The following is a 26,338-nucleotide window of genomic DNA, read 5'->3' on the forward strand; positions in this document are numbered from 1 at the left end:
CAGGTCAGAATTCCCTCTTTATTAGCTATTATATTTTATATATATATATATATATATATTATTCAAGTTTCTCGCCAAAAACTACATTAGATTACATTTGAACACATCATGATAACATTGTTATTTACCTTCGCCCAATACTCATACTTCACTGAATAGAGCTTGGACGCACCATAATGTAACTCAATGGAACCTCCATTAACGGTAGTAGCTCCGTTATTTAGCCAGTCAGGACTGCGCTGCCTACCAGCTGCTAAAAGGTAATGTTACTAACTCTGCTCCTGCTGATTTCAACACAGATTCTTTGTTCACAGTGTCGCATTATCAGGGAAAAAATACAGTGCGTCCCCTCAGGTTTAATAGCACCATGCTGTTGAGAGTTTTTTTTCTCTCTGCTATGGCTCCAGTCCCAAACAAACTGAAACATGATTCAGCGTGCTTATGCGTCACTGTGCATGTGTAACTGTCGTAAAGCATCAATACAGAGGAATCAATGGTTCACGGAAACATGAGATGCCAAGGAATCGGACAACTAGGAACCAGTTCTCAATGGGAACCAATTCTCTAATCCCATCTCTAGCGTTGTCTCTGCCTGCCAAAGTGGCAGATGGCCTGATGATTTCACCCGCCACTGCCAACAATTTACCTGCATTTGGTGGGTGCTAATTTCAGACCCTGGTGATAACAACATTGTCACAATACAAGTAAGGTACTGCATAGAGGAATTTGTTGTTGTCATATGACTTGAATGCAGCAAGATCATCCAACTGTCACCCAGCATGTCACTGACTGTATCACACTGACCACATTTACAGCTGCAGAATAATCTTAGTGCTGCAGGACACATCTGCATCTCTTCTCTCCAGGCCAGTAAGGAGAGGGTGAAAGCAGGAAAATAAACAAACCACTCAGACATTTTAGATCACCGGGGCTCACTGAACTGCAATGACAGGAATCGATCGGGCCAGTTATTTACCAGCCGCGCTGTTCATCTCAGAGGGGGCCAGAGGAGAGGAGAGGGTGGCAGGGCCTATTATTTATGAGCGGTTATGTGACAAACACTTCTGATCTACTGAAGGGTTACCACTGACCCAATGAACCGGCCAATCAACAAACAAACAACAAAATAACAGGAAGAGACAATACAGCCCTTTATTCCTGAGTGAAAGCAGCATGTTAATGTAGTCTTCAATTCATTTCAACTCAATGCACTTTGGAAGTTTTTGTAATATCTATATACTATATAGAGAATATTTAGGGGTTTAGCTCTACACATTATACCATTTGGTTGTAACATGTTTTATGTGCTCAATTTCATGTTACATGGAAATGGATGAATTGGTGTATGTAAGATATTGTGTAACTATATACTAGAAAAATACCTGTGGGAAACTGGGATTTTCGGCATGCAGGTGTTTACAGTCCAGCTGTTTGGTTAAATGTTGTTTAGAATCACTGTGAATGAAGTGAAGTGCAAAATCTGTGACTGAGTGGAATGTTTTTATTCATATCTCTTCATATCTCTGCCACTCCAGAGATGTATAACCTCACATTAGCACTAAAGGCTGTTACATACCGGAGCATTTTTTTGTGCGATTAAAGAGGACCTATTATGCATATTTTCAGGTGCATACTTATGTATTTTCATCAGTTCCATTTGAAGGCAGCTAAAGTTGTGTCCTGTTAGTATATTAAATAAACGAATAAACAGTAAACACCAAAAACTTTTCTCTCCCTGCCTGCACTTTCATCATCAGTGGCCGTCCCTCCCTAGCAGCCGCTCCGTCTCTCTCCTCCATTTGGCTTTTTAAAATAATTAGCAATAGACCGCTTCATTTTGGAACACGGTAACAGCTAAATCCATTGTTTCGTTAATTTTTGCGCAGCTGCAGGTATCACGCATCACGCATATGACATTTAATCTGGAAACCTGCGCACATAAATACCAGGCGAGTGCATGTAACATAAGCGCACAGAACCATAACCGCAAGCGAACACCATCCTCACGAGGGAGCATTTATACTTTGCGTACACAAATGCGGCCCCGCGAGCACAGGGCTATGATGCGGCCCTCCCTACGCGCTGCTCAACACTCACTCGTTCGTCAAGTTGACTTTTGAGACTTTGGAGGCGGGGATGGAATAGAACGTGGCAGCCATTTTGGTTGCAATAGGAGCCCTGGTAATTAAAAATATGCACTATTCATTATTAAAGGGGACATATTATGCTCATTTTCAGGTGCATACTTGTATTTTGGGTTTCTACTAGAACATGTTTACATGCTTTAATGTTCAAAAAACTGTTGATTTGTTCCTACCGGCTGTGCTGCAGCACCTCTTTTCACCCTCTGTCTGAAACACTCTTTTTCAGCTCTAGCCCCGCCCTCTCCAAAAGCCCAGTCTGCTCTTATTGGTCAGCTGGCCCACTCCGTTGTGATTGGTCAACAGAATCAAACTCTTCGGACTCTGCTCCAGCTCCCCTCTAATTAACTTTGTTTGATGGCGTGCAAAGCTACCCGCTAGGCAAAGTGTGTTACTTGGTGACATCACAGTGTTACGAAAGAAAAGGCAGGACTTCAGTCAGGGCATTTCAGGCAGTTCAGTAGCGTAGCAGTGTTTCTTGGGGGGAGAGGAACTCCCTTTAGTGTGGACTTTGGGCTTTGTAACTTTGCAGACCTTTTACAGGCACAAAAAAGCATACAACACACCAAAGGAAAGGGAAAACGCCCAAAAGCATAACAGGTCCTCCTTAGTTCTCAGGTCAATATATTATTTTGAGCTGTTGTTTTTGTCATGAATACTTTCACACGGGACGCTAATCGTATGCGGCAAAAAAGCAACCTCGTTTTTGCAAATAAAAGCATCTACCACTCACGTTGTGCGGAACGTACATATTCAAAACATACACTGTAGTGTACAACAACAAGGGGCCTCCGTAGTCCCAACCAAGAAGGCTAACTTTATTACTCCTTTCAAACTTGGCAAAGGCAGCGCAGACCAGATAGGCATATACAGTACACTGCATAACGGTTTACCAGAGGCAAATTCACCCAAAGCATTTTGCTAAAAGGAAATTAAAATAGCTTACAGTAGTTTAGGCTCTATAACAGTTTACCTCAGACAGACGCTCTGGGTCAATAGGATCCCGGTAGTTGGTCCTCTACCTGCGTGAATCTATTCAAACCTTTTATTGAAAAGGTGTTGCAACTGTTGCAAATTGGTATCGCTGTCGGTACGAATAGTTTTGATGCAAAATATTCATAGGCGAGTATTTCACATTGTCGTGTTTTTTATTTGTCATGCGGTGTGTAAAGGTCTTTAGATGGTCATACACTCTCCAATAACCACTTGGACATATTAAAACTGGTACCTTTAAGAGACCATGCTGAAGAACAGCTGGCAGTGAGCTCCACCGCAAAGAGAGTGTACTTTTAATAATAATAATAATAATAATAATAATAATAATAAATTGGACTTATATGGCGCCTTTCAAGAAACCCAAGGAGGCTTTACAAAAAGGGCACACAAAATCGTACTAATAAATAAAACAGAGGAATCATTGCTTACTACCACATAGTGGCAGATTACAGCTGTGCGTAGCTTGTAGCGTCAGCTTCTGAACAAACTACGCTATAGCCCAGTTTATTCACTCCAAAACAGTTGATAGAGACGCGCCTAACTTACATTTCTTTTTTGCGAAATTTCAAAAGTTTGCTTAAATTTTTGGGACAATTGAATGGAAACATGACTATTGAGCCCTAGTGGCATGCTAGTATACATAATGTAAAACATTACAAATCCTTAACGTTAGCAGCACCTGTGTTTGGCAACTCCAGATGTCCTCTGTGAGAAAGGCCTACAATAATCTGGCACATATGGGCCATTTTGCTACTCTAAATAGCTAAATGGATGGAACTGAAGGAACTAGGTATGATATTACATGATAAAGGTACCTTGCAGAGTTTTCTCAGGACCTCCTCATCAAAACATCTATAGCACTACTACTGGTCAAAAACTCCACAGTGTACTTTTCATTATCCAGCTGTCGGGTTTCATATATCTGACACTAAATATGCTTAATTCTGTAGTCCACCGTGTGAGTTTGTCATTAATGCTAGTGAATAATTAAAAGACGTAATTAATAAGTAATCCTTTTGATAATTTAGCAGTCCTCAAAATGGCTTTATGATGAAAAGCTTTCTATTAATCTGCTTTAAATGCACTTTAGACATTTCTGATGACCTATACACACTATCTGACCATAAACATAATGACAAAAAAAAAACTAATATAACTTTTAAACAAGTATTTCCATATTAGCAAAGGCCTATCACAAAATGTCCACAGCTTTGACCATCAATCACTTTAACATCATAGTTGCCCATATCTATCAACGCTACACTACTGTTACCTTAATGGGCCCAATCTGTTCTTGTTTGCTGCATGGTTACAAGGTATAAGTCAGTCAGCTGATATGAGTCAATAGATTTAATATTCCAAACTGACATGAGCAGGGAGGTTGAGAAGATGTGACAGTGTCTCTGCATGGACTCCTATTCCCATATTCATTTATCTTTATCTTAATATTTAGACTACCAACATCATGTTTTTTTTAGATCTCATTCTAGTAATTAGAATGGGGTAGGTTTACACTCTTAGTGTGGATGTATAATACAGTGTATGCATTAAGTTACAGTCTTTAGGTCTTTTAGGCTCCTGTCTCTAAAGTCTTACAGATCCTCCGTCAAATTTCCTCCCGACTCACTATTGATATTTTGAGACCTCACAAAGTTCACAGCCTAGTTTAAAAACATCAACAACAAATTGTCATGCACGTCCCGACCTGAAGTCAAAAACATATCTATGATGTTCATGTGCATAGAAAACGGTGCCTTCAAGATGGGTCGTATTAACTGTGTTTACAAGAGGAGTCAAATGGATTGAGCCACTGCTGTGGTACACAGAATCACCACTCAGAACATTGTCCATGTTTTTAAAAATGTCGGAGCCGAAAGAGGTTAACCTTTACGCCTTTTTTTTTTTTTTTAATTAGGCATTTCTGAAAGGCAGAAATCACAGCATCAATAACCATATTTCAAAACAAAACAGGACAGGACTTTTTTATTGTCAGTCTCCTCCACAAATGGATCTATCTACAGCCAGCATGTGGTTTGTCCGTTCTGGGTTACTGTAGAAACATGGCAGCCGCTCCGTATGTAGATATAAACAGCTCAGTCTAAGCTGACACAGCGATTCGTATTTTCAGGTTATACACTAAAGAAAACATACGTATTCATTTTATATTCCATTTCTGCCAAAATATCCCCTTAAATGTTACACATTGTTCCTTTAACAGAACCCTGTTGAATGTATTACCACTAGTAGCTCTATGGCACAAAGGTTGCGGGTGCTATTCTCTGGTCTACATACGCCAACAAACACATCAATGTGCCAGCAAAGACAAGGAAGACAAGCAGGGCTCCAGACTAACTTTTCCACTGGTAACAATGGTTCTACCAACTTTTTGTGTTGGTCGCACCATCTCATGATTTGGTCGCACCCTTTTTTTTGGTACAGCGCGGTATTAAATGACCCCAGCTCAGTCGGTCTCTCCCTGCCTGCACTTTCATCATCAGTGGCTGTCCCTCCCTAGCAGCCGCTTCGTCTCTTTCCTCATTTGGCTTTTTAAAATAATTAGCAATAGACCGCTTCATTTTGGAACACGGTAACAGCTAAATGCATTGTTTCGTTAAGTTTTACGCAGCTGCAGGTATCACGCATCACGCATATGACATTTAATCTGGAAACCTGCGCACATAAATACCAGGCGAGTGCATGTAACATAAGCGCACAGAACCATAACCGCAAGCGAACACCATCCTCGCGAGGGAGCATTTATACTTTGCGTACACAAATGCGGCCCCGTGAGCACAGGGCTATGATGCGGCCCTCCCTACGCGCTGCTCAACACTCACTCGTTCGTCAAGTTGACTTTTGAGACTTTGGAGGCGGGGATGGAATAGAACGTGGCAGCCATTTTGGTTGCAATAGGAGCCCAGGTAATTAAAAATGAATGTAAACAATGCAGGTTTCAACATTTTTTGCAAATATTTTATGAGGACGGAAAAGAATTCAACATATTTGTTAGGCCTCAAGGAAATACAGAAGCGTTTTGGTGAGTAACACTGAATGTAAACAGAGACTTTCTTGTGCTTCAGTGTACCTTTAAATCACTTGAACTCCAAGTATATCATGCAATTAACTTCCCATGTCAAAAATATGACCTCAACGGTTCCATCCGAAGGTAGCTAAAGTTATGTGTCCTGTTAGTATATTAAATAAACACATGGACATTTAACAACAAAAACTTCACATAGTGGGCTAATATGCACTATTCATTATTAAAGGGGACATATTATGCTCATTTTCAGGTGCATACTTGTATTTTGGGTTTCTACTAGAACATGTTTACATGCTTTAATGTTCAAAAAACTGTTGATTTGTTCCTACTGGCTGTGCTGCAGCACCTCTTTTCACCCTCTGTCTGAAACACTCTTTTTCAGCTCTAGCCTCGCCTCCCGAAAAGCCCAGTCTGCTCTAATGGTCAGCTGGCCCACTGCTGTGATTGGTCAACTGAACCATACTCTTCGGACTCCGCTTCAGCTCCGCTCTAATTAGCTGTGTTTGAGGGCGTGCCAAACTAGCCACTAGGCAGGTATTATGCAAATGTGTTACATGGTGACATCACCACATTACAGAAGAAAAGGCGGGACTTCAAGCGAGGAGTTTCAGGCAGTTCAGTAGCGTAGCAGTGTTTCTGTGGGGAAGAGGAACTCCCTTTGGAGTGAACTTTGGGCTTTGTAACTTTGCAGAACTTTTACATGAAAAACAAACGATATAACAGACTGAAGGACAGGGAAAGAGCACAAAAGCGTAATAGGTCCTCTTTAATATGTAGTATGATGCAGAGATATTTGCTTTACTCAAGCTAACAGCTCACTCTAGGTGAAAAATGACTGTAGGGGATTTAATCATCATGAACAGTGTGTAACACGCTTGTTATTTGTGCGTCTTTGTATAATCTTCATTTCTTGAACAGTATGAGAAGAAAAACATTTTTTTTGAAAGGGCAGAGCAGCTCACAGGTGTAATTGGAATATTCATATTTAGATATGAGTGGGTGTGCTTTTTCAAAAAGCATGACTCATTTTGTTTTTAATTGTGCTGTGAAGACAATATCTGTCTATGAAACTGCATGGAATATGTTCTAATTATATTTTCAGGTTCATTATTTGTACCTTTCACCCAAATTGCATGCATTCACACACACACATACACACACAAAGACAAAAAAGCTTATCTTAGTGGTGGTGTTTTTCTGAAAGCTCCACTTAACATTAATTTGGCAGAAATTGCTAAACAGAAATAGAAATCATGATTTTGTTCTTTAAACACGGTGACACTTGAATAGCAACTAAACAAATGTGTTGAGGTGCGCAGTGAGAATTTGAGGCTGCTCTTTCTGATGCCATGTTAACAGTTTATGATTTAGTAAAAATAGAAAGCAGCTGTAAGGAATTCTAAAGAAGTATTTATTTCTTTTTCGTGTAGCCAGAGGGAAATTCTGTAGATAAGACTCAAGAAAAACACACTGAAATATGTGGATGAGCTTTCAATGTAATGGTTCGATGGTTCCGTGACAGAAATGAAAATGTATCGGGATCAGGAAAAAATAGAGAATATGCATTTTATCAAGCACTGATCTGAACCAATTTCCTATGCTTCCTATTTGTCTATAAATGCATAGTTTAGAATAACCATTTTGTTTGTTTGGTGTAGAACAAAGTGCAATTTGTTTCAAGGTGCATCGACACCGAGAAAAGATCACAAGGCTGCAGATAACATGTCTTCATGTTGTCAAAGCCCTGGGCTCTCACTTTGTAGTTACACGTGGTAACCCTGCACCAAGCAAAGAACCCTCTCTGGTAATCTAGAGCAGAGCCAGTAACCCTGCACGCAGTCGGCCTGCTTTTTTAAGAGCTGCTCATAGCTCATGGAGTGTAGGGCAGCTGGGGTCAATCACCTGAGGTGAAGGAACCACATATGATGTGCAATAGGGATGGAATGGTTCTCTAGTCACGGTTCAGGTCGTGTATGAATTGTTCGGTTCATTTGAAATAAGTTATGAGGCTGATTGTGTATTTTTTCGTGTAGAGTTAGGCTCCCGTTCCGGACAGATCAAGGCCTATTGAAGGAGGCAGGGACACGGATGGACATGGGTCTTGAGGTACGGGGTTTAACACATGCGCGGTGTAACTGAAGCTGTGGTCGTGCGTTGCTATTGGCTCAATTTCTGCGAGTGCAGACCAGATTTTACTGCGCATGTGTTATACCCCAAAGATATGACGTGTTGATGAAGTGCGACCCAGCCTCCTTCTCAGTTGACGGTTTGATGAAGCGTGACCCAACCTCCTTCTCAGTTGGCACAGATGAAGTGGCGAGTGCGGCTGTCAGTCAGTTTAGGAAATGGCGAGTAGCCACGATAAAGTCCAGTTAAAGGATCCACCAGCATCATTTGGCTCTGCTGTATGGAGCATTACGGATTTAGTGTTACCAGGAAAATGACGGAAAAAAGGTGGTGGATAAAACAGCGACTGTGTGTAAGCAGCACTGTGCAACACGTGTGGTTCATGCTAGCGGCATCACTCCGGTGTGTACGTCGATAGCGCAAGGAGGAGAGAGTTGGGTAGGAAAGAGCAACGCTTTTTTTGTATCGTTCTGGTTGAGTTTATGCTTCAATTTATGTTGATGGCCTTAGTCTATAATTACATCATATTTATATGAAAATAACAAAGCTGCATTTTTTGTTTGCACTAATGACTGTAGAAGATGATTCTTTCAAATAAGATTTGACAAAGAAGAAGAGTTTATGTCCCTTATGTAAACCATACTTTTGTTAAAGGGACTGTTTGTAAGAATCAGAAATGTCTTGTTAACAGCGACACCTGTGGCCGTTAAGTCAAAGAAAGTCAGCGTCCGTTGCTTGCGCTCGCCCCGTGTACATGCGCTACATGAATGTGAGCGAGCATCCGTCGACACAGTGAGGCGACACACGTCAGCTAAAAGTTAAAAGCACAATATCACTTATATCATTTATTTCACGTGCTTGGCAGTAATGTTAGCTGACCAGACGAAGGTCTCTCCATGAATCAATGCTGATCCTAGTGTTGGTTTTTCCTGCCTCAGGATCCCGACCGCGGCCGGAGGGAACAGGGGAGACGCCAGAGTTTTGGTCGGAGAAGATAACGTTTCTCTCTGCGGAGCCCCGTCACTTCACAAGACACGGGAAACCTCTGTTGGTCTGGAGGAGCTGCAGCAGTTATTTCTGCACAAACGTCCACTGTACATTCACTAGATATTCTCAGAGCTAAACTAACTCTTCTGCAGTGTGGAGTGTGTGCACGTGCACGTGAGGTGGAGCGAGCAGAGGAGCAGAAGAGCAGAGGAGCAGAGTACAGCAGAGACTATATTACGATACTGTAAGCAAGGTGATATATTGTGATTTTTTCAATTACATTTTAGGAAAACTGTCATAGTATAAAAAAATACAGAAGAAATACACCATTTTAGAAAAGGCAAAAACAACAAATGCATACTGCCCCAAACAGCATGGGACTAGCATAAAGTGGGCATGTCTGTAAAGGGGAAATGCGTGCATACCCATAGAACCCATTTCATTCACATATCTGGAGGTCAGAGGTCAAGGGACCCCTGTGAAAATCGACATTCTAGTTTTTCCACAACAAAATTTAGCATAAATTTGAAGGGTTATATACCCTCATTCAGAGCAAGATAGTATGACATGGCTGGTACCAACTGATCCCTTAGGTTTTGTAGTTTCATACGATATTAGTATCTTCCCTCTACCTTGAACTGAGCCCGCTACGACCTCCGAAAGACAGAATAGCGGCCAAGCCCACCGGCGGGCCGTTTTAAGGGGTTAAAAAATATATTACGCTGAGCAATGTGAAATTGAAGCATTAAACGTTACAGAGCTGTCCGTCAACGTCTGTTGTGAACTTTGTAGTCACTACCACATTGCATTTTGGGATATTTATGCCGCCATAGTGTCCAGCGTTTGCATACTGTAATATTTCACCGGAAATAGTATGCAATTCGGGTACTATGGCTTCGGACATACTAAAACATCTCAAATACTGTGTTAGTGTACTAAATAGCATGTCAGTGTGGAATTTCGGATGCAAGTGAAATAAATTGGGAGACATTTGGAATGTTTACGTTTACAACTGTGAAATGGCCTATAGCCTGGTACTACTTAAGTCCTATATTAAGTCTGGCCTTACTGATATGAAGAACTGAAAGTCTAAAAATGTCCTGCACTTGAATAACTCCAAATGAGAGATCCTTATAATTCCCCCTTCTGGTCCCAGTACTTGCATTATTAACAGTCTCCTGTCTAGTCTGGGTGCCTTATCTAATAATGTCAAACTAAAAGCTTGTAAATCTTGTTTCATTCAATTGATACTTTTTTTAAATTTAATTGCTATTGTTTATCATTTTAACTCATTTATATTTATATTTTGGATTTTATTTACTTTTTTACTCCTTATTTTACTGTAACGCCCACAGTAATTAATTTTTTAAAAGTGCTATACATAGGTTGGTCAGAACGTGGTCAGGAATGTATCTAGCTACAGACAATATGCTGTTGTCGATTTTAGTTGAACTGCACAAAAAGTAAGAAGCCTGTTGCAGTTTCCATCATGATACCTATAGGAACTGGTGTTTATGATGCATTCCAGTTGCACGTGTTGGTCAAATTAGATTGAATAAAAATCATGAATTACCATTGCGATACAGAATGAATGAGTTAATGCACTGAATGTTTACAGACAGTGAATTGCTCATTTTGATGGATGTTGCTAACGTCATTCTTTTAGAGCTGTGATTTTATTTTTCCAAACACAATTTTGAAAGATGAATAAGGGTTCTTGCCATGCCATGTCACACGAATAAAAATGGTCTTTTGGACACATCCTGATGGCACCATATGCAAATGTTCTTGTGCAGGTCAAAAGGCAAAGTGGCCAGGACTGGAAGGCAGAGAAATGCCAGATATTTAAACATGTTTGACAGTTGAAACCATCATTGACCTTCGAGGGGGCTTTAACTGGCTGCAGGGATTGAGCAGTTCAAAAATAATCCTCCCCTGTCAAACGTCACTCAAGCTCAGCAATAACACAAGTCATCATCCAGCTTAGCTTTCCTCCAATATCGGGACAGACAGAGAGACTCGTGGAAATTGGTAAGTTAACCGGCGGCCATGAAATCTGTTAATTTTTTTGGACTAGATCAAACACTGGTGGATTTGGGTAATTAAGCGTCCTTGGAGCCTGTTGATGTGAGAAGCTGTTCTTACACCTTCACCTTGTGAGTAAGGACACGATGGTGGATTGAGTGCTGGGTGGCAGTGGGTGACATGGGGTGAGGTGGGGGGGCAGAGCAGGCAAGCTAATCAGAACAAGACTAGATCATAGAATTTCATCCAAGGACTTCATCTTGGACTTCTAATGACACTGACCTTCTATGAATACCCTCAATTATGCGGAATGATCTCTTGAATAAAGTCCTCAATCAAAGTCACAGACCCCCTGCTGAGAAAGTCTCGGGTATTACATCAAATCAACATTAACTCCATGGACAAATATCAAAATAGTTCCTTTAATTGACTATGTTTTGGTTTATTTACACAACAGATTAAAAGAGGCACAACCCACTTCTTTTAAGTAGATTTAACACTATTTGTGAGGGGGTTATGAACGTGTCACGACATGGGGTCACGCAGAGTGATGATCACAAAGGCAAAGTTGACAGATTTTGCTTTCAGTCTAATCTTGCTTTTATAGTGTGTGGTTTATTTTGGCATTAAAGCGCTGCCATACTGGACACAAATATATAAAAAAGTCAGATTAGAGCTAAGGTTTGGATGCAAAAGTTCTAGGGGAGGGTCGGGTCAAACATGATGCGACACCACAGTCATTTACAGCACGTCATCTGGCTGAATGTGTGCATATGGAGCGTTAAGTTTATGAAGATATGTTTTCAAAGCATTCAAATAAAGCACGGAGGGGGTGGGGAGGCACAGAGTCCATTATCCTGCTACCGTATATCCTTGGGAAAGAAAGACAAATGTATATATAGCTTACACGCTATATCTGTAAAATTAGCGATTTGCTTTTATCTGAAATCAAAGAGATGCTCACAAATCTATTAAACGCCACCTTTTGTTTTTTAATAATGCATCATACTGGGACCAAAGCGAGCTTTTCAAGCAAAATGTAGACTTTTGTTCTGAACAAATATAATTAGACTTATTTTTAAGATACTCTGTGCAACGTTGAAGCTAATTTGTATTTAGTAAAGTACAGTCCTTGATGAGCTTTTCCCAGAGGCTGGGAGGCCCAGTTTGTATTTTGAACCAGCATAAAATCCTTGAATTAAAGAAAACTCAAGGGCCTTGCACTTTCCAGAGATTGTCGACGGCTGGATGTATTGAGATTAGAATAGCTGTCTCTGTGGCATACACTACTCTGTTCTAAGGGATGACAGTATTTTGTAATTCTTCTCAGTCATGTACAGTTCTAAAATAAGGTCCGACGTCTTGCAATGCTTCTGAAGGCTTGAGGCCAGGCCTATGACAGACGCATTCCACTCTTGCCAAGATTAAATGTAATGCTTTTTAAACTTATTATGGATATGTTTTTGTTGTGTTAGTGGGTATTTAATTCCATGTGGATTAAATGGTATATATATATATACAACACTGTTTAAGAATGGACTTAGGCAACTTAACATTATCTTGGGTAATGCTGGTGTTGGTGGAGAGTAAACTTCCCCAAATCTAATAAAGAAGCATGACAGAGCCGCGAATGTTACCCTGAATGCTGAGAGCATCCAGGATGGGCTTCTACACAGTGGAGGTGCTAATCTTGAACAGGGCTTTTTTAACATGCAACCCCATAAACTAATGTTGTAAGTTCATTATTCAAATATACCTTAATGCTGCTAAATGCAAGATTGGGAGCATTTCTGTTGCCCTTGCACCGCTGAGCCGGCAGCTCATAGCTAACGGTGCTAACAGCGCTAACAGTGAAACAAAGGCAACAGTGCTGATAGAGCTAACAGTGTTAACCTTTGTGCCAAATGGCACCAAATGTGTCATGGTTACCCAGACATCATATCTACACATGTCCACAACGTGTGGTCGCAATAGCACAAAGCATTCATGACATATGACTTTTTTTGTAATATAAGCTAGCGTTTGAGCTCACTTTGAGGGCCAGCTATAGCAAAACTGTATGGAACATCAAAAAGCCTTGGTTCAGAGATGTTCTGTATCAAATCGAGGGACAATTGCTCTAAATTTGTAGGAGGAGTAGCAAAAAATCTGATTCAGTCAAAATTCAAATTGGCGGAAAATCAGTCTAGACGCAAATGGGTGTGGCTTATATAGATAGATGCTTCTGGACCCACAAAATCCAGGAAAAAACATCATTTATTTTTGAGACCTACGGTTCAAAAGTTGCAGGCCAAAACATAAAGTCAATTGTTATAGCGCCTCTATCTGGCCAAAGTGCACCACATTTGACACTGCACTCCCTTGGGTCCTGAGCAATACACCCGCCAAGTGTGAAGTCGATGGGATATGCGGTTCTTGGGATATGTGAATAACACACAGAAGGACAGACAGACAGAGATTCCTTTAGTTAGATATAGTTCAATCCATTCTTTCTACTTTTGCTCTTGTGTTTTGGGTTCGGCATGTGATTCCAAAGCTTGCCTGCCTAGCTACTGTTGCTAAGCTATGATTGGACAATCACTGTTTGTTTGGACTTTTAGATCATTTAACCTTGACTAACTAAATCATAACCACGCACACATACAAGACTTATAACACAGTAGCATAAAATACACTTGTGTTTTTACCTTTAGATTTTTGGACTTTGGACTAATTCCACTTTCATACAATTAAATGGAAAAAATAAATGAACCTTAAGTAATGAGCTTAGAGTTGCAATGCACAGTGGGTAGATAATATATACAGTACACATGCATATGAGCTGCTGTTTATGAGACAAATGAAATCAGATGGTGTAAACCCCCAACAGAGAAGATCTTTCAAAAATTCATAAAGGTTAAAACAACTGTTTACCCTGCACATTTCAATGGAAGAAGGCAAGCTGCTCTCTATTGCATTGCCATCCAATGCTGCGCATATGTATGCATACTGTACACACATTTATACTCCCAAATGTGCAGTAGAGTAAAAACCACCCTGACACACCACACACACACACACACACACACACACACACACACACATACACATTTCTACTTTATCAAATAGTATATAACATGACTGAAAAGATGCCACAAAGAAAGAACTGACATGGAATTACTACACCAAAAACAAAAACTGTTTTTTCAGGCCAGAGATGAGGGTCAACACTTCATTGACAGGCGGATTTGATGAAGTGATTTCAGCCATGCAAATTTTATACTGGAGTAAATCAAAGTTTGTTATTTACTAGGGCTGTCAAAGTTAATACAATAATAACGTGAATGCAAACTTGTTTTAACGCCACTAATTTCTTTAACGCATTGATGCAACTTACGATTTTTAGGTTGTAACGGGCTCAGTTTTAAAGCTAGTAGTAAAGTTAGTAGTGAAGCTACTGGCATTACATGAAACTAGGAAACCTAAGGAACCCATTGGTACCAACCATGTCACACTAGCTTGTCGGGAAGGAGAATAAATAACGCTCCAAACTTACGGTAAATTTTGGCGAGGAAAAACTGGCATGGTCATTTTCAATGGGGTCCTTTGACCTCTGACCTCAAGACATGTGAACGAGAATGGGTTCTATGGGATCTTAATTGATTTCCAACAATAAATATATACATACATTTGCATAATGCAAGCATATTTGCCCAAATCTCTCTTTAAGGTACATTTTGAATAGATAAACATTGTGTGATTAATTTGCGATCAATCGCAATAAACTATGGACAATCATGCGATTAACCCGGATTAAATATTTGAATTGACTGACAGCCATATTATTTAGCTTTTGATTCTACATGGTCAAACCCTCAACTATTGTCAAAGAATCTAAGTAGCAACTAAAATGACAGAGTTTTGGATACAAAAGGCCGAAGTTAGTTTCTTCCCATGGTGTCTGGGCTCAGTCCTTGAGATAGAGGAGCTCAAATATCCCCGACAGATTTGAAGACTCACTGCTACGCTTTGACAAGAGCAGGTTGAGGTGGCTCAAGCACCCAATCAGGACGCCTCACAGACTCCTCCCAGTGGAGGTATTCCAGGGATATCTAATTGGGAAGAAGCCCCAGGGCAAACCTAGAACACGCTGGAGGGATTAAATATCCCAGTTGCCCTGTGAAGGCCTCGGGATTCACCAGTAGGAGCTGGGAGACGTGGCTGGGGAAATGGATGCCTTGGCTAGTCTGCTTAGCCCAATGACACCATTCCAGAGTATGAAAAGGGGCAGAAAATGATGAAAAGGGTAGATGGAATGAAGGATGGATGGATAAAAGGGTGGACTGATTGTTGCCTCAGCCACAACTATGGTAATATATTTCTATTATAACAAATATGTTGTTTTTTTCCCAGCTATATGTCGACAATTACTAAAAAATTATGGCAACTGATGGAGTAGGTTGTATGTGTGATGAAATACGTCCTTACCTTTGGTGGAACAGCTGGTCCAGCAGTGTAGGGAACCAAGCTTGGTGGTACATCTGTGATGTAGGTCTTTCTGGGGCCTGGAGGTTGGTATGCTTGGGCGGGGACCGGCTCAGGTCTCCTGGAGCTTAAGCCACCTACTTGGGGTACTCCTGGATGGTGCTGTTCTTGATATGCACCCTGGGCCATCTGGGAGAAGCCAGGCTGTGGTGGTCCATAGGCAAAGTCGGGACCTTTGGGCTGGGCAGGCATGTACTGCACCTGCGCAGGGCTGCGAATGGGCTGCTGGCCATAATGGTGCCCCATTGGGGCTTGATGCTGGGGGCCGGGCTGGGCCGACCTCACCTGGACATTGAAGGTGGGCTGGCTCGGGGTTGAAGCTGTAGCGTAGGAGGCCGGGACAGGCTGAGGGGCTGTGTGGCTTTGAGGCTTGGTGGGGCTGGCAGAGGAAGGGGGGATGGACGAGACTCCCCCAGGAGCCTGAGGTTTGGGCGTAGACTTCAGGGTGGCAGTCAGAGGCGGCTGGGTTGGAATGACCATTCGCTTGTAGCCAGTCACTGGAGCGCTGGGGGTGGAGGCTGCCGAGGATCCAGAGTTCTGAAATACAGCAGAAAAGTTTAGCTAGGTTAAATCAAACAACCAAATAACTAAATTCCACTACTGCTCAATGAAAGACAAAGACTTAGAACAACTAATCTCAGAACAATACATTTAAAAAGCTAATGTCAGCATCAACAAGCTCACAATAACAATCCAAAGGCTTTACCATGTTCATCATCTTACTTTAGCATGCTATCACTTCCTAATCAACAATTACGGCTTTCAAAGTTAACGCGATAATAACGCGTTAACGCAAATTCATTTTAACACCACTAATTTCTTTAACGCAACTTGCGATTTATAGGTTATATCTGGCTAATTTTTAAAGATATAGTGAAGATACTGGCATCATATGAAACTAGAAAAAAACCTAAGGAGTCCATTGGTACCAACCATGTCAGACTAGCTTGTCGCGAAGGAGGCTAAATAATGCAACGAACTTGCGCTAAATTGTGGTAAGGAAAAACTGGCATGGCCATTTTCAATGGGGTCCTTTGACCTCTGACCTCCAGATGTGTGAATGTAAATGGGTTCTATGGGTACCCACGAGTCTCCCCTTTACAGACATGCCCACTTTATGATAATCACATGCAGTTTGGGGCAAGTCATGGTCAAGTCAGCACACTGACACACTGACAGCTGTTGTTGCCTGTTGGGCTGCAGTTTGCCATGTTATGATTGGAGCATATTGTTTTATGCTAAATGCAGTACCTGTGAGGGTTTCTGGACAATATCTGTCATTGTTTTGTGTTGTTCATTGATTCCCAATAATAAATATATACAAACATTTGCATAAAGCAGCAGATTTTCCCACTCCCATGTTAATAAGAATATTAAATACTTGAGAAATCTCCCTTTAAGGTACATTTAGAACAGATAAAAAAATGTGTGATTAATCATGATTAACTACTTTAATCGATTGACAGCCCTAATAGCAATAAATACAAAGTACAACTGAGGCTGATGGGAATGCCATTAGTTTTGCAGGTATTTGGTGATAAACCAAAATATTGGACAACTTGAAATTTTGACCTGATAACACAGCTAGATGAAAAGTCACCGAAGTTATTACAACTCATGTGTGTGTGTAGCAGAATTCATGACAATCCCTCCAAAAGTTGTTGAGATATTTCGCTCACAAGCATGAATGTCAACCTCATAGTGGTGCCAGAGGAAAAGTCAGGGGATCCCCAAAGTTAACAGGATTCATCCTCTGGGGACCACAAATATGAACAAAAAAATTCATGGAAATCCATTCATCAGTTGTTGAGGGATTTCAGTCTGGAACAACAGATAAACATGGTCATCCCTGGAGCCATGCTGCTAGCATTGCTAAAAACAAAGTGTAACTGGCAAGTTACCCTAACAGGACACTGAAAACAGTTGTATTCAACAGCTATTTACTGATACTGTGGTTTACGCTCAAATGATTATCCACCCTGCCTCCCCAGAGTCAATTACAAAGCTACCTCGACAGCAAAGGCTCCACACCATCCACGACCACCCATAATCTATGGCTAATAAAGCAGGTTGGGAAGGGATAAATTGTTTGGTAGAGGACGCCATGACAGCAGATTGGCAATGGCACATGACACTTGTGCTGACTCTAGATTCCTTGGACAGGAAAGACGTTAAATCACTGAGATTTGTGGCGCTGGTGTTCCTGGGAAGAGGCGGCTGTAAAGCAGCAACACAAGCCATTGCAGGGATTCTCACCGTCTGAGCAACTATGGCATTTTGATCTAATGTCTAATGGTTACATTTGATGCACAGGCCAAACTATAACAAAATATAGTAGCGAATTACAACGCAACTTTCACTCAGATGTCAGAGGCTTCTGCCCTGAGTGTGTCTCATGTAAGTAATAATTGTTTTTCACTACCACTACATATCGGTGTCAGACGTTCAGCCAGTCTAAAAAGGGTCTATCATTAACCTTGGATGGCCTTATTAGGTTATTGCCTCAAGACAAAATCAGAGTCAATTACTAAATTTGCAGCACTAGGGGAACAAAAATGAACACTTGTAGTCTTTAGACCCTTTGCAACTCAGTTTCATGAGATGTCTTCTAAATTGGGGCAGAGCAACAATTCCAATCGATTTCCCTTAAAAGTTGATCAAAGCCTACTGCGCAGCCATGCCCCATATAGCTATGTTTTCCTGCACCGCTACACTAGACTGTAATTCCTTGCTTAAATTGAATAAGACACACTTGTGTTGTAATTCGATCAGTGAAAAACTATGCAGTGAAATTCAAGTCTGTGATCCCAATAAAGTGTTGAGATAAATAAAGAATTCCAAGTTTTGGTAAAAGAGGTGCATGCATCAACTTTGTGTAAATCCCATCTAATCTAAGTCAGAGGGGAACCCCTAAGGAACCATTAAAAGCTCCAGAAAATATTTGCTGCTCTCACTCTGATTTCTGTCTCAGTGATTAGTGCTGATGTTTATTTCAAAAGTGTGTCTGTCTGCATATGTATGGAAAAATCTCCACTATGCCCTTTAGGAAATTAAATTACTTAATTTAAATGTTTCATGGGTTTTAAATACTCTAGATTATTAATTTATCTCTAAGGCCCCAGAACCTACAGTAGCATTTAGTTAGCAGAGCACTGGAAATGCAAATTGCCCCCCTCAAAATAATTATACTGTCATGGTGCATTTTCCACAAATTACATTAAGAGAATGGATTCAAGCCTTTCTGAGGGTGATGAAACTAATGGAATGCATACAACCTGAACTAAAATGTCTGTGTAGTGTTATCGTTTTAGCTGCTGCATGCCTTTGACCTGTCAGTGCTAATGAGTGGTCTGAGATACGACGTGAAGAGGTTGATAGGCAGGACGCGGACAATATGTAGTTATAATGTCACTTTCTCTTATTAATAAGAAAATGTTTCTAATATAGACCGATATATTATGGCAGCATATTGCTTCTATCATGACAGAAAATATATTGCTCAGTTTTTTTGCTCAGTTACTGCGTGAAAAAATAGTTTTAACAAGATTCTTTACAGAATAGACAACATATTTTTCATTTTATGATGACATATTTATTTTTTATTACTACATACCAATTACGTTGTTATAAAAAACATTTTATTTTGTTATATCCATAGACTGTATATAAGAAATGGACATAGTCACCATGACGTCACCTAATGGTGGTTTTTGTCTGTCGCCATTTTGGTTTTTGGCCGTCGCCAGGATTTTTTTTTGGAACCAGAAGTGACATGAGAGGTTGGAGCTAAGTACAACCGAATGCTGAAGAAGACATTTTTAGGTGACCAAAATGTTACAATTAACATGTTACTCTTGAACTAAAAATGAACTGAAAGGGTTAAAGTTCTAAGACGAAAACACAGACAACTCGCAGACCGGACAACGCCGTGGTAGCTAAAGCAACCCCTGCTTTATGGTCTATCTGACTCTAAATGGGACCATCATTTACTGAATGAACATCATGCTGTATTGAAGAAGACTTGAAACTAGAGATTGAGACCATAAACTCATGTTTACAATGTTTACTGAGGTCAGAAATCAAGTGAGCAATACATCAAGTGAGAAGTACACTGTTACACAGAACTCTGCACATATTAAAAAATGTGTTAATAAATGTAACTAAATGTTGTTAGTTTACAGTTTGCTATTTGAGACCGATTTGGACAACCCAATTCTGTAACACGATTATATAATCATATCATCACAATAAAATTCCAAGGTTGATAAAATCGGTATTGATTATTGTTATTAGTCCTATTACTACTCTATATGCTTTATTACACTGCTGTTGTGCTATTATTGTGGTTGTTGTGCACCCAATCGGTTGAGGCAGATTGCCGCCCACCCAGGGCCGGGTTCTGCCCCAGGTTTCTAACCGTTAAAGGGGAGTTTTTTCTTGCCACTGTCCATAAGAATGCATGCTCATGGGGGATCTCTTGTTTCTCTTGACCTGCTCTATATGAAAAGCGTCTCGAGATAACTTCTGTTATGATTTGACGCAATATAAGAGTAAATTGAATTGAATTAAAAGATGATATTGAATTATTGCAGAATACTAATTCTAAATTGCAAGGCTTGTTTACATGCACCTAATCAGATGTCATAACTAATAATTCACTAAAGTCTTTTTGTGTGAATCTAGAAGGTTGACCTAAGATATAGGATCATACTGTGTCGTTGTCTCCGACAACCCCTCCATACACAAACACAACACGCAGTTTTAGAAAAGTTTTCCCTAACACCGTCAGAAAAGTGAACCCTCACTCTACACTGTGATTCAGACTGACTTTGCAAACAACTTAAGTGTGAAATTTCACAGAGACTCTCAAGAAAGCCTTTTGACACATTAAAAAAGATTAGGAGAGACTATACAAGCCTTAGGGGGCTGAGTAAAACTGTTAACTTTGCATTTCAAACCACAAGGGTGGGGGGATTTTTTTTTTAAGGAAGCTTGGGGAAAACCCCTAAAGAGGGAGAAGTTCTGCATCTTTTCAGACTCATCTAAGACCTTGGATATTTTTCTCTCAACTTTATCCTGCTCCTTATTCATACAAAGCGACCTTTGGCTCGACTGTCCATTTGCATCTTTCTATTTCAGCACTTGCACTATGACCGTGGAAGAATTCCCAGTCAACACTAAAGCATCCACTAATCTTCCCTCCACTTTTAGTCGCCTTGTCTCGGCACAATCAGGCACAATAGTCACATTTAACAATCCGTCAGCCTCAATACAGTCATGCAATTGAGGGTATCAATTTGCTTCCTAAAATAGTTGAAGATAAGGCACATTAAATATGATTAAATAATGTCTCTGTGGAACATGGCGAGACCTCTAGCTGTTCTTTCCGTTTATAGATAAGTGTGTTATACACATATTGCCAACTTTTCGCTCTGCCTATCTTATATCTGCATATCTGATTCTTTGTTTTTTTTTTGCTCCTTCAAGTGATAGTTACATGACAACCCTCGCCTTTCACAAGTGAGGATTGCAACACTGTTTTCACCCACGCCATATAAATTAGAATACATTTTGCTGGGTGCCCTGTATAATATTTGTCGTGAAATACTGCCACTGTGACCGGTGTTATTACCACTAATTATATCATGGTATTACATGTAACTGTAGTCACACTCTGTCCTTTGAGAAGCAATGCTTTTATTTGTATTTAATTAAAATGCATTCTTTATAATAATGAAGCAACTACTTACAATTATATTAATAACGAGAGTGTCGCAATTTATTCCTTATTTTTATGCACATTTTCAGTTTGAGTAGAAATGCTGTTAATAAAAAAAAAACAAAGTTGAAATATCCCACCAAAAGTTTTTATGCTTGGCTTCACAGACAGAAAGTGAAGTCAAAATATCCTGATACGAGAGCTGCCATCTTGACATTTTGACCTCATTTGGAGCCAGAGTCTGCGCACTAGTGATCGGGGGCTGGAGCCCTGGTATCGAGGTCCCGCCCACACACCCACTCGAGCCAATCACGAGCCGAGCACAGCCGCAGCATGCTAACATGAGCCACCTAGCTGCTTTGTTAGCACCGCGGTAGCTGTTTGGCTAGAAAGACACAACAGCTAACCATAATATCTAATGAGATACATTTATGATCATATTGACACATGTTCTATTAAACACACTGTTGACGGTTACATCTCCTCTCTCGTACAATTCCTGAGCCTCCTGGTTTGAAGCTGACTACTTCACTCAGAGCAGCTTTTTATCACAGCTGTCTATCACAGCTGTCAATCATGATGTCTCACCTCCTTTTTATAGCATCAAATAACTAATAAAAAGCAAACTTATCAGACAAATTAACACTTGGACATACATCAGCGTGATAAGAACTACCTAAAATGAGAGAAACCATCTTTGGGGAAAAATGATTTGACGTATACTTTTACTTTTTAGTTTGGCCCATGTCCCATCCACTAACGTGGAGGGGGGCGGAATTTATGACCTACTGTATACTGCAGCCAGCCACCAGGAGGCAATCCTGATGTTTTGGCTTGGCTCAGGTGGAAAAGCTGATGTATCGATAAAAACAAAATGAAACAAAGTACAATATTGCAAAAGGCAATATTTCTCTGTATGGGTACATCTGGCCTAACCTGGATATGACCTGAGTCTTTGGATCTGTTACATTTAAATCTGCAGAGTTGAAAATATTCATAAAGTACATCCTAAACTTTACACTTGAGAGTCGGCCTGTAAAAGAATGTGAAATCAAACATTATCTGAGGATGTGGGAACAGTTTAGATTCAAGATTACTGGCACTGCCGTGGAAGAGAACTCATGTGGGTTTTGAAGCTGAAATAAAAAGTCAACATTTCCACAGAATCAGTAACCAATTCTCCAAGTAGTTTCTCTTGATAATATCACAGCTATGATATTTGTTCTGTGGCTTCTAAGGTTTATCATTTTTACATGCACAGACTGAAAAGGACACATTGATGCACAAAAATTATTTTTCAGTAGATACATACAGTATTTCATATTTGCCAAACACTAGGGCTGGGTATCGGTACTCGATACCTTTAGGGTATTGACCAAAATAACCCAGTACCACATAGTATTGGAACTTCTCCAGTCAAACGATACCTGCAATCTATCCTTTTTGTGCCCAGATCTAGAAAAAGATGACAATTTGTATGGTTTTGCTCGCAGCCAATCACCGCAAGCGTACTTCGATGTAATGCAACGTCTGATTGGCCCACTACCGCAGCAGCGACAACCCATACAGGGTCGTGTCCAGAAGGTAACTCACAATTTGCAAAACTCTCGCAAGATGGTTAAGGTTAGGCATTAACCTTGAATAGTTAAGGTTAGGCATTGACCTTGAATGGTTAAGGTTAGGCATTGACCTTGAATAGTTAAGGTTAGGCATTGACCTTGAATGGTTAAGGTTAGGCATTGACCTTGAATGGTTAAGGTTAGGCATTGACCTTGAATGGTTAAGGTTAGGCATTGACCTTGAATGGTTAAGGTTAGGCATTGACCTTGAATGGTTAAGGTTAGGCATTGACCTTGAAGAGTTAAGGTTAGGCATTGATCTTGAATGGTTAAGGTTAGGCATTGACCTTGAATGGTTAAGGTTAGGCATTGACCTTGAATAGTTAAGGTTAGGCATTGACCTTGAATGGTTAAGTTTAGGCATCGATCTTGAATAGTTAAGGTTAGGCATTGACCTTGAATTGTTAAGGTTAGGCATTGACCTTGAGTGGTTAACCTTGAAAAGTTAAGGTTAGGCATTGACCTTGAATGGTTATGGTTAGGAATTGATCTTGAAGAGTTAAGGTTAGGCATTGACCTTGAATAGTTAAGGTTAGGCATTGATCTTGAATAGTTAAGGTTAGGCATTGACCTTGAATGGTTAACCTTGAAAAGTTAAGGTTTAGCATTGACCTTGAATGGTTAAGGTTATGCATTGATTTTGAATAGTTAAGGTTAGGCATTGATCTTGAAGAGTTAAGGTAAGGCATTAACAGCGCTAACAGAGCTATCAGATTTAATCTGGAGGGGAACCGGAGGATGGGCGTTACGTTTCCACGACAACGCGTTCCCACTACCGTTATCAGCGGTAACTGTATGTGCAGTGTGGCAGCAATTAGCTAGCCAGTGGGACACACACAGCTTCCATTCACACGATGGGTATTGAATAGGGGTGTGACGAAATATCGTGCCATGAAATATCGCAATATAAAAACGTGACGATATGCGATATATCGTCGAGACGAAAAACTGGATCACGATATCAGGGCATAATAGGTACTACGTACATATGGGGCTCCGGGGCTGAAGCTGCAGCCTCTCGGGGTACAACTCATGCGCAGTAAAATCTGGTCTGCCCTCGCCGAAATTGAACCAATCAATCGTAGCGCACGGCCGCAGCTTCTGTGTCGGAGCTCCACACACATCAACACACACACAGCGCAGTCAGTGAACAGCTGATCAGAGAGGCCGCGGTGGAGATGAGTTGACGCTACGCTCGTTGCTGTAAGTAAGTGCAATAAAACCTTGCAAGTGTAAAGCAAAGATACGTTGTTATACCTGTTCAACAAGCATAAACAAGATGAAACGGTTACATGCAACATAAAGGCATGTTGGCATTGTCATTTTATAAACAATACCCAGCCCTAGCCAAATCTGATATCGATATTTTGTAGTTTCAAAACTACGATAATCTATCGGCCAATAATACATATTTTTCACATACACTCATATACAAACATACAATGTCAATAAGGATCCCTTATATTTGTTTTGGTTTTTTAATTGTGACCAAGAAACTTACTAAACAGGCCATTTTATAGTGTAAAAATCTAGTTGTCAGTGCTCTTTGGTGGACAAACTGACCCTGTTGGCATTTCTGTACTGCAATTTGTTACTCATCGGCCAACAGATACACAGATACCAATATGAGCTATAATGGGCCGGTTCATTGCTCTAGCTCTATTTTAAAAACCATCATGATGGTTCATAATGACTGAATTAGTACATTTGCAACAGTCCTACTGTGTCATTTGGAATATCAAAAGGTCATGCAGAGCTTAAACAAAGAAACATGACAGATTTTGCAATTTTGCCTCTTCAAAATGGCAAAGTATTTTTTTCAGTCCGTGATGTATTATACAGAAATTAGAGACACATTTAAAATACAGGGCAGAGATATGAATATGAATACATAGAATGAGTCAGGTAGCAGACATGACGAGACAACCCGAAGACGATGTAATGATGTACATTAAGTCCATGTTTCAAAATTCACAGTTATGTAATCCCCTAAAAAAACTGGGTTTCAGAAAAAAATATGTAATATTTCTAGTATGATGTAATAACATCATATAAAGTAGGGCGTATTACTCACTGATGCAACTAAAAAATCTTTTTCTGGGCTACTGTGTGAAGAAGAAAAAGAAAGACCCCGAGAGTCACCGATCGTGGCACTTCTGCAGGCTATCTTTACAAAAGAGGGAAATGTGTGTTTTGTCTCACTCACACAGCAGAAACTAATTGTTTCATTCACCTCCTGCAGTACCACAGGCTAGTCTCTCACCACACAACCCTGACTCATCCCTGTAATGAGCTTTTTTTCATGCACTTGTGACCCGTCCTGCTTCTGGAGGTGAAATACTGCTCAGTTGAAAATGTCCATCGCTTACAGTATGTCGATATCATCAATCCTAGAGACGGGCAACTGTAACTGGTCTCTCAGAGGCTGTGTGTGTGTTTGTTTGTGTGTGTGTGTGTGTGTGTGTGTGTGTGTGTGTGTGTGTGTGTGTGTGTGTGTGTTTGTGTGTGTGGACTGTAAGCTTGCACATGTTTTTGGGAAGATGGATGATGTGCAATGACAGCAGTTGATGGTAAGCCTTTTAGCATTGTTGCTAGGACTTCATGATGTGAAGAGGCAGGTTATATTGACTGTCACAGCTTCCTGGCTCAAACTAAATTTGTCATTGGTTCACCCTGTTAATAAAAGACAAAGGGGTGATACTATGCAGTTTATTTGACTAACAAACATTGACGGAACACATCGAGTGCCCGAAGGCATGCTCCTCTCTCCACAGTTGGCTGCCCTTGTCAAAACTCAGAACCTGCTGCCAGATTGACCTTAAGGTCAATGGGTGCCACCGGCGCTGTGCCAACATCTCTGCTCCACGCAGCAACAAAGCAATCAAAGAGAATAGCAGCGTATAACACAAACAAGAGACGAAAAAAAGTTCAACACCACCGAGCCCCATCATTGCAGAGCTGGAGTGTCATCTTGATGCGGCTCTGGCAGCTCATGGAGATAAGCTGCACCAACACGCGATCGCACAATCGCGGCGTCAGAGCCCTGAAGGGTTAAAATATCCATTGCAAAAAATAGTTGCCCTCAGCTTTGACCTTTTATAAGAAATAAAGGAGGCTGGTTAGCATACCAGTGTCATCATGCCTATGACAGCAGCAG

General features: G+C 40.6%; 1 protein-coding gene across 8 annotated transcripts in view; it reads right to left on the reverse strand.

Moving 5' to 3' along the window:
* LOC119488874 (LIM domain containing preferred translocation partner in lipoma) overlaps positions 1-26,338 on the reverse strand; it is a 234,748-nt gene that overhangs the window by 76,616 nt on the left and 131,794 nt on the right. For all 8 annotated transcript variants that reach the window (XM_037770845.1, XM_037770844.1, XM_037770850.1 and 5 more), the window contains one exon: positions 15,787-16,380. In XM_037770845.1, the coding sequence (XP_037626773.1) occupies positions 15,787-16,380 (594 nt within the window). The remainder of the gene's footprint in view (positions 1-15,786; positions 16,381-26,338) is intronic.

This window comes from Sebastes umbrosus, chromosome 5 (genome assembly GCF_015220745.1).
Source record: "Sebastes umbrosus isolate fSebUmb1 chromosome 5, fSebUmb1.pri, whole genome shotgun sequence".
NCBI lineage: Eukaryota > Metazoa > Chordata > Actinopteri > Perciformes > Sebastidae > Sebastes > Sebastes umbrosus.